We start from the raw sequence: 17,210 nt of genomic DNA on the forward strand, positions 1-17,210 counted from the left end.
CCAATGAAAAGCAGGGGTGTCACTAGCACGTTAAGAGACCATACAATAAGTGTCAGGGGCCCGAGACTGTTCAACTGCCTCCCAGCATAAATAAGGGGGATTACCAACAGACCCCTGGCAGTCTTCAAGCTGGCACTGGACAAGCACCTAAAGTCGGTTCCTGACCAGCCGGGCTGTGGCTTGTACGTTGGTATGCGTGCAGCCAGCAGTAACAGCCTGGTTGATCAGGCTGATCCACCAGGAGGCCTGGTCACAGACCGGGCCGCGGGGGCGTTGACCCCCAGAACTCTCTCCAGGTAAACCTTCTGCTGGTCAGGAGCCCTGTGCATACATGTCTGTACCAATAATTATGTTGTGGTTTAAGTGAATTGTCTTTCATACATGGGAGTGAGTACTGTACCTTGTGGAACATAGCTTTTCACTTTAGCCAATTTGTCTGTTTACTATTACTCTGTGTTCTATTTGTTAGGAAGTTATAGATCCATCTACCCACTTTTCCTGTTATTCCTTTATCACAGATTTTGTGATCGCACATGTCAAAGACTTTTGCAGTCTGTGTATACATCTGCATTTTGTTTGTCGTCCAGTGCACTGAAGACCTTGTTATAGTAGTCCAGTAGTTGTGAGAGGCAGGAGCAACCTGTTCTAAACCCATGCTGCCCTGGGTTGTGTAACTGATGGGTATGTAAGTGGGCGGTAATCTTGCTTCTCAGAACCCTTTCAAAGAATTTTATGATGTGGGATGTTAATGCTACCCATTTGTAATTCTTTGCAATTGCTTTACTGCCACCTTTGTGGAATGGGACTGTATCAGTACATCAGCTTGCAAATAGGGAAGAAGGTTCATTGTGATTATGAGGGAAAATAGGAAGGGTGTGGGGAAGCATGTATTTCTTCATTAGTTGTAACAAAGATAAAAATTAAGAGTCTGCAGTGGTGGTTAGTAGTAGTCACAGTTTGTAAAGAAATAGAAGTGTTGTGTGGTCTCCAGGTGATGGGTTTTAAAACTCTTTGGGGTCGAGAGGCAAATGTTGAGAGAGTAGTTGCTGTGAGCTGTGTAAGATGTTACCTAGTGTGGATAGTGGATGGTGAAAAGGTAGGGATTTCATCTGTAAGAATTGTGCAAAGGTGAGAAACAGGTGAAAATTACAGGGAGGCACTACTGGGTATGTGCATTTTTTAGGGAAATTCAAGCATGGATGCAAGGCAGATGCTCCTGTAAGTAGCATGTTGATAAAAACCCTCTTCGTCTCTAAGACCGGATTTCTCTTACCTGGAGGATGACACAACAGGGGCAAGAGTATAAGAGGTGCACTTTAGTTACAATTAAGGAAGGAAGGAAGGAATGCAATTCCAATCGAAGTCATTATGGCTCATGTTCTTACAGATGGGGCATTCTGCCTGGGACTTGCAAAATTTGGCAGGTGGCCAAGGCTCCAACAGTTGCAGCAATATTGTGGTGTAAATTTTGGCTCCTACAAATTATTTTTATAAAGTGGAATACAATTAATTATATAATTAGGATGATTGACATATATTGCTGCTTTACAGGAAGCCCCTTGATATGCATATCATTTTGGGCAGCCTTAATTAAAACTAAATCTTCTTTCAACAAATCGGCCATATCCCACCGACGTAGGGTGGCCCTAAAGGAAAAACGTAAGTTTCTCCTATTAAATTTAGTAATATATACAGAAGGGGGTTACTAGCCACTTGCTCTCGGCATTTTAGTCGCTTCTTACAACACACATGGCTTACAGAGGAAGAATTCTGTCTCACTTCCCTTGGAGATAAGTGGAAATAAAAAAAAGAACAACTAGTAAGAATATAGAAGAAAACCCAGAGGGGTGTGTATATATCTGCTTGTACATGTGTAGGGTGACCTAAGTGTAAGTAAAGTAGCAAGTAGTACCTGAAATCTCACATGTTTATGAGACAGAAAAAAAGACAGGCTTCCGTTTCAGGCTTCCGTTTTACATTCACTTGGCAGGATGGTAGTACCTCCCTGGGCGGTTGCTGTTTACCAGCCTACTACCTAGGTAAAGCTAAATTATGATTACCAATATATGAGAATAAGAATGCATAGTTTTTAACATATTGGAGGTATTTAGCAATTCAATAAAAAAGTTTAATTAGATATATTTAGGAAGAAACTAGGTACATGTGATGAATGGTAGACAAGGACAATACAGTTTGAATTTTTATTATAATCAAAACTAATTGCTAAACCCACAAAGGTCATACAGGATTGCAATACAGGTTGAAAATATTGTTCAGGATAATTAATTGTTGATAGGATCTTATTAGGGAAAGTAAATGTTTTTTAATAGCTTCGAAGCAGCTGTCAGAGAGGGAAGAGTTATCAGGTAGTGTTCCACATTTTAGGCCCTTTCATGCAAATTGAGTTTTTGCAAAGATCAAGCTATATTTACTGAGAGGGGAAAGGCTGTGGCCATCATATGTCAGTTTACTGAGGTTCATTAGGTACTTTGTTCATCTGTAAGCAAGGCAGACATAGGTATCAATACAAGTAATTCAGAGATGTTGCAGTTTTGATTGTTGTTGTTGTACATCAGGAAAGCAGTCTACAAAGTCTTGCTGGACAACAGAGTGAGAGATGACCACCATTTTCTGGCAGGAATTAAAGGTTGAGTGCTGATGAATTGTCACTGGGGTCATGCCAAAGGAATGAAGGTGATTTAGGCTGCTGTAAAGATGCATATCCAGTTACGTAAAGAAAGGAAACTGATAACTAGCTCACCATAGGTCAAGTTATCTTGTGCAACAATTTGGTTATTTAGTCAGTGCCTCTGGATTTGTTGGTTGCATAAAAATAAAACTGCATCCACTGATGTGTGTGGGAAAAGGTTTGACATTGGGAGAGACTACCAAGTCATGGCTTTCTTAGAGTATAATTGTTGCATCTGCATTATTCATTTCTTGACGGTATCAAATGATTTAGATAAAGAAAAATTGGATATCAAATTGGGGACGAGGAGTATGGAAGAAGTGAATGTTTTCAGATACTTGGGAGTTGACGTGTCGGCGGATGGATTTATGAAGGATGAGGTTAATCATAGAATTGATGAGGGAAAAAAGGTGAGTGGTGCATTGAGGTATATGTGGAGTCAAAAAACGTTATCTATGGAGGCAAAGAAGGGAATGTATGAAAGTATAGTAGTACCAACACACTTATATGGATGTGAAGCTTGGGTGGTAAATGCAGCAGCGAGGAGACGGTTGGAGGCAGTGGAGATGTCCTGTCTAAGGGCAATGTGTGGTGTAAATATTATGCAGAAAATTCGGAGTGTGGAAATTAGGAAAAGGTGTGGAGTTAATAAAAGTATTAGTCAGAGGGTAGAAGAGGGGTTGAGGTGGTTTGGTCATTTAGAGAGAATGGATGAAAGTAGAATGACATAGAAAGCATATAAATCTATAGGGGAAGGAAGGCGAGGTAGGGGTCGTCCTCGAAAGGGTTGGAGAGAGGGGGTAAAGGAGGTTTTGTGGGCAAGGAGCTTGGACTTCCAGCAAGCGTGCGTGAGCGTGTTAGATAGGAGTGAATGGAGACGAATGGTACTTAGGACATGACGATCTGTTGGAGTGTGAGCAGGGTAATATTTAGTGAAGGGATTCAGGGAAACCGGTTATTTTCATATAGTCGGACTTGAGTCCTGGAAATAGGAAGTACAATGCCTGTACTTTAAAGGAGGGGTTTGGGATATTGGCAGTTTGGAGGGATATGTTGTGTATCTTTATACATATATGCTTCTAAACTGTTGTATTCTGAGCACCTCTGCAAAAACAGTGATTATGTGTGAGTGTGGTGAAAGTGTTGAATGATGATGAAAGCATTTTCTTTTTGGGGATTTTCTTTCTTTTTTGGGTCACCCTGCCTCGGTGGGAGACGGCCGACTTGTTGAAAAAAAAAAAAATCTGGTAGGCTTAGTCTTTCTGCTCTTTGACACTCAGATGTTCTGCAAATAGTCATTGAGTCATGGGTGAGGTTGGGTCTACAGTCATGGTTGTGCAGGGAACAGAACTAGAAGACAGGCAAAACATCAGTATTTGGTTCAGGCATTGAGTGGTTGCCCTAAAGTGATTCTAGATTCTGAAAGAGTTCTGTGGGTATGCTGTGGTCTGAGGAGGATGCCACAGGGATCAAGGGACCAGAGTATAACAGTTTTTTTGGTTGAAAAGGGAGGAGAAAGTGACAGCTCTGTCCCTCTCTCCTCCCTTTACAACAAAATATATAAATTTTTTATATATAAAAGAAATCAATATTCTGACCCATGAACCACAATCACCATTGACGTGGCAGGCAGTGCTGTTGCTCCTTGGAAACTCCCCTCAACCCTAATCTACATACCAGGATCCACAGCACACCAAGATGGCACCTCTAGAACTGACTGAGATAGACTCAACCAATAATAGAAGTGGGAGATCAGAAATGCCAGAAGCCATACCCTTTTGGCCATAGCTCTCCAAGTCTGAAAGACAGTGTCTGGTAATAATTCTGTCATCTAAGGACATACAAGACTATCCTCCAGGGACACTGGAGGGTCACCCAGCATGCCCCCAGACTACCACTTCAGAAAGGAGCTGACAATGATCTCTTTTCCTTCTGCATAAGAAGTGACTTTCACAAGGTGGTGGTATTATTATTATAATCAAAGTAGGCGCTAAACTGATAAGGGTCATGAAGCGCTGCTCAAAAGGTGGTAATTTTCCCAATCAGGATGCTAAATGGAGAGGGAGGAAGGGGGTATTTAGAGTCCATTGAGGAAGGGGATAAAAAAAGTTACCTAATTTCCTGGATGAAGAGCCCCTTCACTGCACCAAGCATACTCCCTGAATGGGTAATTATTCAAAAACACTTCACGAGTGAGATAGGTACACGATGTTCAATTGCTGACAGCTAGTCAGTAAAACTCAAAATATGAGGGAATTTTGAAAAAAATATGTATTTTTTATTAAAACATATAACACACTGTACAATAAACATATGCACATCCTGTTCAGCTGTTGCCAGGTAATCAAGAATGTTCAAAATAACATAAAAAAATTTATTCCAATTTTAGTAACAAAGATCCTTAGTTACTTTAATTCAGTTTTCAGAGTCAAACTCTGCAGATTTGAATCAATCAAAAGGCCACACTTTTATCTCAGTAGTAAACTTGTTATCCAGTGTTATAGATGGGTGATACCTAAATATCAGCACATTTTAATCTGTTGCAAGTCCAGTCAAGCGATTCTTAACACTTAAGTTGATAACTGTCACATCACGTAAGTTCTGATGTTTTTATTTCTCATCCTCTTGACTTTAGGCCCATGAGAATGACTTCAGCATTATCCTCATTATCACACTAATTTTTTCCAAAAATTTTATTCTCCTACTTTCTTTGCTCTGTTGTCCTTGTCACACTTGCCACTGTTTCTTTGCTAATGGATACAAGAACATAAGTACGTACAGCCTCTCCTCACTTAGCGACGTCCTTGCTTACGACAGGCTCTCTGACCTGTGTGCATACGTAAATAATGTATATAAGAGCTGATTTCCTTTATTCTGTTTATTAGAATACATAGTGCACTACTGTATAAACATTTAAAAATATATCAGAAATGTTATCAATGGTGCAAAGGTGATATTAAAACAATATCAAAGATGGTTGGCACAAACCCACTACCATTATAGTATGTTCCTAACTTAGCGACGAATTTGTTTACCAACATGGTCTTAGGAACAAAACTCCATCATTAAGTGAGGAGAGGCTGTACATATTTTTCATATGTTCTATCTCTTTCTTCAAAAGAGATCGGTGGTCATGACTGCAATATTCTCCGATCAAGGGCAAAGTTACTGCCAAATGGTCACCTGTCCAGCCAGACCTTCTTAACTCTTTCAGTCTACATAACTCTAATATTGTTTCTTGGTTACTGATACGCTCTCTTAAGTTTGTTGGTCTTGGTGTCGAGGAAGAAAAAGTTTGTACATTATCTTCTGCTTGGATCGAAGAAGATCGTATCTTCCTTCTTTGGCCATTCTAAAAATGTAAAGGGTAATTATGTCAGTTCAATAAACTTAATATTTTATATTATATGCATTATTTTATATGTTAAACAAACATGTAGATTTTTATAACATAGAAAAAAGAAAAATATTTTGAGAAATTAAATTTGTCATAAAACCTGTTAAACTAGTGTTAATACTTAAAATTTCTGATTACAAATACAGTGGACACTCGGTTATCGGCCGTAATTGGCTCCAGAGGGTTGGCCTAAATCCAAAAAGGCCGAAAATCAAAATGTAAATCCAATTAATCTGTTTCAGACACCCAAAAATATAAAAAAAAAATACATTTTTTAGAGATTAACTATAGTTTTATATACAGAAAACAATGAGAAATAAATATAAAGCACATATTTTAATGATAAATGAACATTGCATACCTTTATTGAAGACTTCTTGGCATATTGATGAAGGCAGAAGCAGAGAGGGAGTTAGGAATCCCCAACTCCCTCTCCCTTCTGCCATATTACAGTGGAACCTCAAAAATCGAACGCATCACATATCGAACGTTCCGAAAATAGGAACATTTTTTCGGACAAACTGTGTCCCTATTATCGAATGCGCCCCTATTTTCGGACCGCCAGGTATGGGACCTGTCTGCCGCCCGCTCTGTCTGCGTCCCCGCGCAGGCGCCGTGAGCAGTCTAGCTTTGTTTATGCTTGAGTGAACACTAACCTGCGCTCTCATTCATGCATTTTACGATTATTTCGTTGTGTTTAGTGCTTGTGGGACTGTGAAATAAGCTGCCATGGGCCCAAAGAAACTTGCTAGTGGTACCCCTGTGGTAAAGAAAGTGAGAAACACCATAAATGTGAAGAAGGAAATAATACAGAAGTATGAGAGTGGTGTGAGACTTGTTGAGCTTGCCAGGATGTATGGGAAAAACAAGTCGACCATCGGTTCTATCCTGTCAAAGAAAGAACAAATCAAGGAAGCTGATGTTGCGAAAGGTGTTAATATAGGGAGTGGACGAGGTGCCTTCTTCAAAGATTAAGGAGATTTGTGCCAAGTGGAATGATGTCCAAATGTTTGTGCAGAAGTACCACCCTGAGCAAGCTGAAACAAGCCATCTTTGCAACAAGTTCAGTGACAGAACCATGTCCCATTTTAAGGAAATGTTAAAGAGGCGCCAGAAACAGAGGACTGTGGACAGTTATTTTGTGAGACAGGGGTCCAGTGACTCTCAAGCTGGTCCTAGTGGCATTAAAAGACAGAGAAGGGAAGTAACCCCAGAGAGGGCTTTACCTGAAGTCCTCATGGAGGGGGATTCTCCTTCCAAACACTAACCCCAACTCCCTCTCTCCTCCTCCCTATCTTCCAGATGCCATCACCAATCTTCAATAAAGGTAAGTAAAAATGTTATTTTATATGTATTACTATACATAATTAAAAACTATAGTATTTGTTGTACGTAAAACTGTAATTAATCTCTATAAAATGTATTTTTTGTGTGAATATTTTTGGGTTTCTGGAACGGATTAATTGTATTTCCATTATTTCTTATGGGAAATATTGCTACGAATTTCAGACTTTTCGAATTTAGAACTACAGGTCCGCCATCACAAATCGGGCAAGCAGTTATTCGGTTCCTTCAGTTATTCGGCACTAATTTTGGCTAGCATAATTTCAAATTTCCAGGGTCGCCACACCAACCTGCTGGTACTGCTTGCTGGCGCTACTTGCTGCACAAGTCATTCAAATTTCTTTTTCTCCATTTATTGTTTTAACCTGCTTGCTTTTAGCCCTAGCCATGGATCCAATGAATAAAAGAAATGCTTCTCATTATGTAAAGCACCTACACAGTGCATTATCCATTAAAGTGGCTTTGAAGCCACTGTCGGTTGCCATGAGCTCAGTCTCGTGATGCAGGAGAATATGCTTTATTATTACGCTAATATCAACACTACAGCTTATTTGCCTATCACAACTGATCTAATATGACATAAACAATATAAATAACATAAAACATGTTAAATACTCCAGAATGAATAATACAGTGGACCCCCGCATAGCGACTTTAATCCGTGCAAGAGGGCTGGTTGTTATGCGAAATGTTCGGTATGCGAATGAATTTTCCCCATAAGAAATAATGGAAATCAAATTAATCCGTGCAAGACACCCAAAAGTCTGAAAAAAATTTTTTTTTACCACATGAAATGTTAATTTTAATACACACAAACTGAAAAAGGCATGCACAATTACATGACACTTAATTTTATTGAAGATCTGGTGATGATTGATGGGATGGGAGGAGGGGAGAGAGAGTGTTAGTGTTTAGAAGGGGAATCCCCTTCCATTAAGACTTGAGGTGTCGAGTCCTTTTCTGGGGTTACTTCCCTTCTTCTTTTAATGCCACTAGGACCAGCTTCAGAGTCACTGGACTTCTTTCGCACAACATATCTGTCCATAGTGGCCTGTACCTCTCGTTCCTTTATGACTTCCCTAAAGTGTTTCACAACATTGTCAGTGTAATAATCACCAGCACGGCTTGCAATAGCTGTGTGAGGGTGATTCTCATCCATAAAGGTTTGCACTTTCAGCCACATTGCACAGATTTCCTTAATCTTTGTAGTAGGCAACTTCTTCAATTTCTCTCTCCCCTCCTCTGAACCAGTTTCCTCAGGTCTGGCCTCTTGCTGTTGAAGTTGATCTATCAGCTAATCAGTGGTTAGTTCTTCATTGTCCTCCTCCACCAACTCTTCCACATCATCCCCACTAACCTCCAACCCCAAGGACTTTTCCAATGCTACAATGGATTCCTCAACTGGCATAATCCTCTCAGGGTTAGCCTCAAACCCTTCAAAATCCCTTTTGTCTACACATTCTGGCCACAGTTTCTTCCAAGCAGAGTTCAAGGTCTTCTTAGTCACTCCCTCCCAAGCCTTACCTATAAGGTTTACACAATTGAGGTTATTAAAGTGCTCTCTCCAAAACTCTCTTGGAGTCAGTTGAGTTTCTGAGGTCACTACAAAGCACCTTTCAAACAGAGCTTTTGTGTACAGTTTTTTGAAGTTTGCAATAACCTGCTGGTCCATGGGCTGCAGGAGAGGAGTGGTATTAGGAGGCAAAAACTTCACCTTAATGAATTTCATGTCCCCATAAAGTCGCTCTGCCACGTCTGTAGGATGACCAGGGGCATTGTCTAACACCAGGAGGCACTTAAGTTCTAATTTCTTTTCAGTTAGGTAATCTTTCACATTGGGGGCAAATGCATGGTGTAACCAGTCATAGAAAAAGTCCCTAGTGACCCATGCCTTACTGTTTGCCCTCCACAGCACACACAAATTCTGCTTGAGGACATTCTTTTGCCTGAACGGTCTGGGAGTTTCAGAGTGATACACTAATAAAGGCTTCACTTTGCAATCACCAGTAGCATTGGAACACATCAACAAAGTAAGCCTGTCTTTCATAGGCTTATGTCCTGGGAGTGCCTTTTCCTCCCCAGTAATGTAGGTCCTGCTTGGCATTTTCTTCCAAAACAGGCCTGTTTCATCACAATTAAACACTTGTTCAGGTTTCAGTCCTTCACTGTCTATGTACTTCTTGAATTCCTGCACATATTTTTCAGCTGCTTTGTGGTCCGAACTGGCAGCCTCACCATGCCTTATCACACTATGTATGCCACTACGCTTCTTAAATCTCTCAAACCAACCTTTGCTGGCCTTAAATTCACTCACTTCATCACTAGTTGCAGGCATTTTTTTAATTAAATCCTCATGCAACTTCCTAGCCTTTTCGCTTATGATCGCTTGAGAGACGCTATCTCCTGCTAGCTGTTTTTCATTTATCCACACCAATAAGAGTCTCTCAACATCTTCCATCACTTGCGATCTCTGTTTCGAAAACACAGTTAAACCTTTGGCAAGAACAGCTTCCTTGATTGCCTTTCTGTTGCCCACAATAGTAGCGATGGTTGATTTGGGTTTCTTGTACAACCTGACCAGGTCGGCGACACGCACTCCACTTTCATACTTATCAATGATCTCTTTCTTCATCTCTATAGTAATTCTCACCCTTATTCCTGTAGGGTTGGCACTAGAAGCTTTCTTGGGGCCCATGGTCACTTATTTTCCAGATAAAGCACCGAAAACACTGTAATAATACGAAATATTCCGATTGTATGCTTGGATGTTACCGCGGAGGCTGGCTGGTAAACAATGCCACCGGCGGAACATGTGAGGCTGGCTGAGGGCGCACATTGGGCGCATCTTGGACGAAGAGCGGTGAGCGGGTTTTTGGGCGGTATGCGAGGCAAAATTTTTGTGAAAAAAGCGAGTGGTATGCGGATTGTACGGTATGCGGGGGTCCACTGTATTTGGCATAACACCGAGGAGTTCGACAGAGTTACGAAGAGGATATGGTAAACAAATACCATTCTCCTATCCTTGTCTTGGGGGCTTATATTAGAGAAAACGGAATATAGCACAGGGCTAACTATGATATACACTCGTACTCCACCATAAACATGTAACAAAAAAGTTATTTTCTCTCTATAGATTATCACACATAGCAGCATATGTGTAGAGAACCTAGGATAACCCCAAAAAAGTCAACGTGGCTTATTTTTAGTACCTGGCTTGGGTTAGCCATATATGATTTTTGGTAAATATTCGATTCCCAGCCAGGGTAGAAACATTAGGCGTGTTTCTTTACACCTGTTGTCTATGTTTACCCATCAGTAAATGGGTACCTGGGTGTTAGTCGACTAGTGTGGGTGTTATCCTGGGACACTGACCTAATTTTCTTGAAATACTCAGCATACCAAGTGCCTTTCTATACAGTAGTATGTCACTGATGTCAGATAGGCCTGTATACCTTGTACATGTACGTGTAGTAAAGATATTATTATTTTCTCAGTTGTTTGTTGGGTTATCTTATTCAAACTTGGGCAATGTATGATGGAAAGATACTTCTTCACGTACACCAAAAATGAAAGAAATCAGACTATAAATAGCGGAGTTCACTTCTCAGCCATTAGTGGCCGCTTAGCAGTATATTTGTGTATGGTTGTTATGGTTATATTCTCATTTTTTCGGTCTCATTTGATAGAATGAAAGATATATTACAGAAATAGATATGATTTTGATTGCTTTCATGACGAAAAGTACCTTGAAATTCCGCTCTCAGTAGCGAAAATGTTCTATCCTTTAGTGAAGCTCAAGAGTAAACAAATGACGTCACCGTACAATACCTGTCTGCCTGCCAGTCTAAATTCCAGTAAGGAGTCAAGAATGGATTGACATTATTTATACAATTATTACAAAAATGCAGCAGTCTGCATAACAGTAAATCTTCTATTTTTTTTGTGAATAAAAATTCCAAATGGTAAGCAAGAGTAATATAAGAGGGGCCTGTAGCCGTGACTAATGAACAGAGAAAATGTTATTTTAGTGCCAGGAATGTCTGCATTGTTTATTCTGGACCCTATTTTGAAATTGGCATCTGTTGAAATTTGTGTGAAATCGCCCAAATTGCCAATTTCTGACCACTTTATTGGGAAGTTGAAATAAGTGAATGGGCAGTTTCTTGTACTCAGTTGACAGACTAGAAGTAAATCAGTTTATTCAGGTATACACAAATACAGTTACACAGATTATCATACATAGCAGTGTATGTATAGAGAACCTGGGATAACCCAGAAAAGTCAGACAAAGTGACTTATTTCCAGTACCTGGCTTGGGCTTGCCATATATGATTTTTGGTAAATATTTTTTTTCTCGGTTGTTTGTTGGGCTATCTTATTGAAACTTGGGCAATGTATGATGGAAAGATGCTTCTTAACGTACAACAAAAATAAAAAAAGAGGGACAATATATAAGGGAGTTCACTTCTCAGCCATTAGCCGCCTCTTTGCAGTATACTTTCGTATGGTTTTTATGGTTGTATTCTCATTTTTTGGACTCATTTGATAGAATGGAAGATATATTGCAGAAATAGACATGATTTTGATTGCTTTCATGACGAAAAGTACCTTGAAATTGAGCTCAAAGTAGCGGAAATGTTCGATTTTTGCCGATGTTCAATGAACTGTGTAAGTCAAGTTAGTTAATTTTATTAAGTGTATTCTAACCTAACCACTCTGTAATTTGGCAAACTCAGTAATCCGGCACACTACAGGTCCCAATGATGCCAGATTTGTGATGGAGGACCTGTAGCTCCTGGAACGGATTAAGTTCGATTTTTGAGGTTCCACTGTACGTATTACCATGTTCAATGAGTTTAATCGTTTCTAACAACTACCTTTAGATGCCATCATAAACAAAGAGAGAAGTAATAAATAATTCATGCCGAGAATTGTAAACAAATGCATACGAAGAGCAGTTACTGGGCGAGACGCCAGATTCACAGTTTTCTCTAACCTTGAATCAGAGAAAACATAATGTTTACTCTCCACCTGATAGCATATAAACATTGCATGTTTATATGCTATATGCTATGCAACATGTTTCTTATACAATTCTGAAGAAAATATTATAGATGGATTAATGAAAATGTCTATATTAACCTAAATTAGGACAATGTGCCCAAGAGTGATTATTATTAACCCTTTGACTGTTTTGGTCATATATAGATGGCGAGAATATTTTGAGGAACTTTTAAATGTTGAGGAAGACAGGGAGGCGGTAATTTCATGCACTGGTCAGGGAGGTATACCATCTTTTAGGAGTGAAGAAGAGCAGAATGTAAGTGTGGGGGAGGTGCGTGAGGCATTATGTAGAATGAAAGGGATAAAGCAGCTGGAACTGATGGGATCATGACAGAATTGTTAACAGCAGGGGGGGATAAAGTGTTGGAGTGGTTGGTACTTTTGTTTAATAAATGTATGAAAGAGGGGAAGGTACCTAGGGATTGGCAGAGAGCATGTATAGTCCCTTTATATAAAGGGAAGGGGGACAAAAGAGATTGTAAAAATTATAGAGGAATAAGTTTATTGAGTATACCAGGAAAAGTGTACGGTAGGGTTATAATTGAAAGAATTAGAGGTAAGACAAAATGTAGGATTGCGGATGAGCAAGGAGGTTTCAGAGTGGGTAAGGGATGTGTAGATCAAGTGTTTACATTGAAGCATATATGCGAACAGTATTTAGATAAAGGTAGGGAAGTTTTTATTGCATTTATGGATTTAGAAAAGGCATATGATAGAGTGGATAGGGGAGCAATGTGGCAGATGTTGCAAGTATATGGAATAGGTGGTAAGTTACTAAATGCTGTAAAGAGTTTTTATGAGGATAGTGAAGCTCAGGTTAGGGTGTGTAGAAGAGAGGGAGAATACTTCCCGGTAAAAGTAGGTCTTAGACAGGGATGTGTAATGTCACCATGGTTGTTTAATATATTTATAGATGGGGTTGTAAAAGAAGTAAATGCTAGGGTGTTCGGGAGAGGGGTGGGATTAAATTATGGGGAATCAAATTCAAAATGGGAATTAACACAGTTACTTTTTGCTGATGATACTGTGCTTATGGGAGATTCTAAAGAAAAATTGCAAAGGTTAGTGGATGAGTTTGGGAATGTGTGTAAAGGTAGAAAGTTGAAAGTGAACATAGAAAAGAGTAAGGTGATGAGGGTATCAAATGATTTAGATAAAGAAAAATTGGATATCAAATTGGGGAGGAGGAATATGGAAGAAGTGAATGTTTTCAGATACTTGGGAGTTGATGTGTCGGCGGATGGATTTATGAAGGATGAGGTTAATCATAGAATTGATGAGGGAAAAAAGGTGAGTGGTGCATTGAGGTATATGTGGAGTCAAAAAACGTTATCTATGGAGGCAAAGAAGGGAATGTATGAAAGTATAGTAGTACCAACACTCTTATATGGGTGTGAAGCTTGGGTGGTAAATGCAGCAGTGAGGAGACGGTTGGAGGCAGTGGAGATGTCCTGTCTAAGGGCAATGTGTGGTGTAAATATTATGCAGAAAATTCGGAGTGTGGAAATTAGGAAAAGGTGTAGAGTTAATAAAAGTATTAGTCAGAGGGCAGAAGAGGGGTTGGTTTGGTCATTTAGAGAGAATGGATCAAAGTAGAATGACATGGAAAGCACATAAATCTATAGGGGAAGGAAGGCGAGGTAGGGGTCGTCCTCGAAAGGGTTGGAGAGAGGAGGTAAAGGAGGTTTTGTGGGCGAGGGGCTTGGACTTCCAGCAAGCGTGCGTGAGCGTGTTAGATAGGAGTGAATGGAGACGAATGGTACTTGGGACCTGACGATCTGTTGGAGTGTGAGCAGGGTAATATTTAGTGAAGGGATTCAGGAAAACCGGTTATTTTCATATAGTCGGACTTGAGTCCTGGAAATGGGAGGTACAATGCCTGCACTTTAAAGGAGGAGTTTGGGATATTGGCAGTTTGGAGGGATATGTTGTGTATCTTTATACGTAAATGCTTCTAAACTGTTGTATTCTGAGCACCTCTACAAAAACAGTGATTATGTGTGAGTGTGGTGAAAGTGTTGAATGATGATGAAAGCATTTTCTTTTTGGGGATCTTTCTTTCTTTTTTCTTGGGTCACCCTGCCTCGATGGGAGACGGCCTACTTGTTGAAAAAAATATATATATATATATATATATATACATCTTACAAGCCACAGTGTTTGATATATATATACTCAAAAATTCTAGCAGCTTCAAGTCAAGCAGGAGAAAGCTGGTAGGCCCACACGTGAGAGAATAGGTCTGTGTGGTCAGTGTGCACCATATAAAAAAAATCCTGCAGCACACAGTGCATAATGAAAAAAAAAAAACTCTGACCGTGTTTTTGGATTAAAACGCTGACTTTGTGGTATACACGTATTTTCGTATAGTATTTATGGTTGTATTCTCGTTTTCTTGGTCTCATTTGATAGAATGGAAAACATATTACAGGTCCTCCATCACAAATCCGCCACCATTGGGACCTGTAGTGTGCCGGATTACTGAGTGGTTAGGTTAGAATACACTTAATAAAATTAACCAACTTGACTTACACAAAGTTCATTGAACATCGGCAAAAATCGAACATTTCCGCTACGTTTGAGCTCAATTTAAAGGTACTTTTCATCATGAAAGCAATCAAAATCATGACTATTTCTGTAATATATCCTCCAGTCTAAAAAAATGAGCATACAACCATAAAAACCATAAGAAAATATACTGCAAAGAGGCAGCTAATGGCTGAGAAGTGAACTCCCTTATTTATCATCCATCTTTTTTTATTTTTGGTGTACGTTAAGAAGCATCTTTCCATCATAGGTGGTTGGAAGTGGCAGCGGCAGCAACAGCAGCGACCTCCAAGCTCCGTATTTTTCTCCAACTATCAGAGCCACCAATGCTCCTATGATGACCTAGTTACAAGCAAACCTGCACTACCCAACATAGCACCCAGAATGACCAAAGATTACCAACAGTGAAACCTACAAATCGAAAATAATAGAGATCAAAGGAAGATTGCCTTCAAACTCAAAGCAATACACAAATAACCAGCACATAAAAGAGAGAAGCTTACGACGACGTTTCGGTCCGACTTGGACCATTGACAAAGTCACACAAAGTCAGTGTGACTTTGTCAATGGTCCAAGTTGGACCGAAACGTCGTCGTAAGCTTCTCTCTTTTATGTGCGGGTTATTTGTGTATCGTTCCAGTCATGGTATTGTGCCTTTTTGTTATTTATAAACTCAAAGCAACACCCCACTGCCAGCCGAACAATGTAACCCTAAGCTTTGTATAACTACAACTTCTTCTTAACTACAACAATTCCTGTAGTACTATGAGGCACAATCTCAGAAGAAACAGCACCAAGGCCAGCAAGAAAACACCGAAAAATCAACTATTCAACAAGTGTAGCCAGGACGACGCTGGCCTAGCTACCACCCCTCTCACCATTGCTCAAGGCAGCACCACAACAATAACAAAAAACATGGCTGCCGCCAGCCTATCCACCCCTCTCTTCCCCAGATTCAACCTACCAAGTAGTCCCTCAGGTATGACCAACGATCCAGATACCCTAAAGTCATGCATCTCCACCTTAGTTATTGAAAATATGAATCTTCGAGAGACGCTAACAAAACAAGACACCAGGATGGCACAACTCGATAACAAAATCCTAAGTCTTGAACAAAAGTTATCAACACCAGGAATGACTAACTATGGCAAGACCATCCAAACAGTCATAGATAGCCATACAGAACAAATAATATCTCTTAATACAAAGGTTGAGGAAGCAGTAAAAGAATTGAAGAACAACTTGGATAACCAGTTCAGTGACTACTTTGCTCTCCAAGAAGATAAAACTGAACAAGATAAACTATCGGACACAGTAATAGTTAACAGTCCACTTTTTCCCAGTGATATGAACCAAATGAACAGTAAAGAAATTACTCTCCAGATCATAAAGGACCAAACAAAAGTTACAGTACCAGAGTCAGAAATAAAGAAAGCCAGGTTACTAGGATCCCATGGTAGAAAAAGTGTTATGCTTAGATTCCACTCACATGACAGGAAAAAAGACTTAATAACTGCATCTATTAAAGTAAAGGAAGAGGTATACATGAACGAGTGTCTTACCAAAAAATGTCAGAACCTCCTGTATAGTCAGAAAACTTAAGCGGGAGAATAATGACACAATACACCAATGCTTCACACGGGATGGGAAAATTCTAGTTAGGAAAACAAATGTAGGTCAACTGTACACAATCACGAACGAGAATGATCAATCACGATTTCTCAGGGATACTAATCTTACAGAGAATAACTAAACAATGTCCAACCTAAAAGCCTACGTAGTGTAGTGTATGTTTTGCTCCATTATTGTTCAAATTTCATAGTACAATCTCTTAGTAATTAAATAATCAACTACCTCATTATGTGATTTTACTAGTAAGCATAAGTCACCTTATGTAATTTTCTTATTTACTATTGTTTGCTTAAATATTAGCTGAATTGATACTTTCTCTGTCCATATTACTACCTCATATTTTTTTAAATACTATTAATTGATATTACTTACTAAAATTAATAATTAATTACCATTTTTACTATCAGTACAATTTACTCTTAACATTTTTGACATCATTTAATTACCATTACTTGTCTAATTACCATAACCTGTTTTAATACCACATTTACTATCTTAGAGTACTCTTAACCCTTTCAGGGTCCAAGGCCCAAATCT

General features: G+C 39.5%; 1 protein-coding gene across 7 annotated transcripts in view; it reads right to left on the bottom strand.

The window, feature by feature from the left end:
- Positions 1-4,937: 4,937 nt before the first annotated feature.
- The window catches only part of LOC128699014 (transcription factor A, mitochondrial), a 168,295-nt gene continuing 156,022 nt past the window's right edge, over positions 4,938-17,210 (bottom strand). For 6 of the 7 annotated variants that reach the window (XM_070096819.1, XM_070096817.1, XM_070096816.1 and 3 more), the window contains one exon: positions 4,938-6,041. In XM_070096819.1, coding sequence (XP_069952920.1) covers positions 5,721-6,041 — 321 coding nt within the window. In that variant the 3' untranslated portion in view covers positions 4,938-5,720. The remainder of the gene's footprint in view (positions 6,042-17,210) is intronic. The other variant, XR_011393530.1, reaches the window with a different exon arrangement.

This window comes from Cherax quadricarinatus, chromosome 55 (assembly GCF_038502225.1).
Source record: "Cherax quadricarinatus isolate ZL_2023a chromosome 55, ASM3850222v1, whole genome shotgun sequence".
Classification (NCBI taxonomy): Eukaryota; Metazoa; Arthropoda; class Malacostraca; order Decapoda; family Parastacidae; genus Cherax; species Cherax quadricarinatus.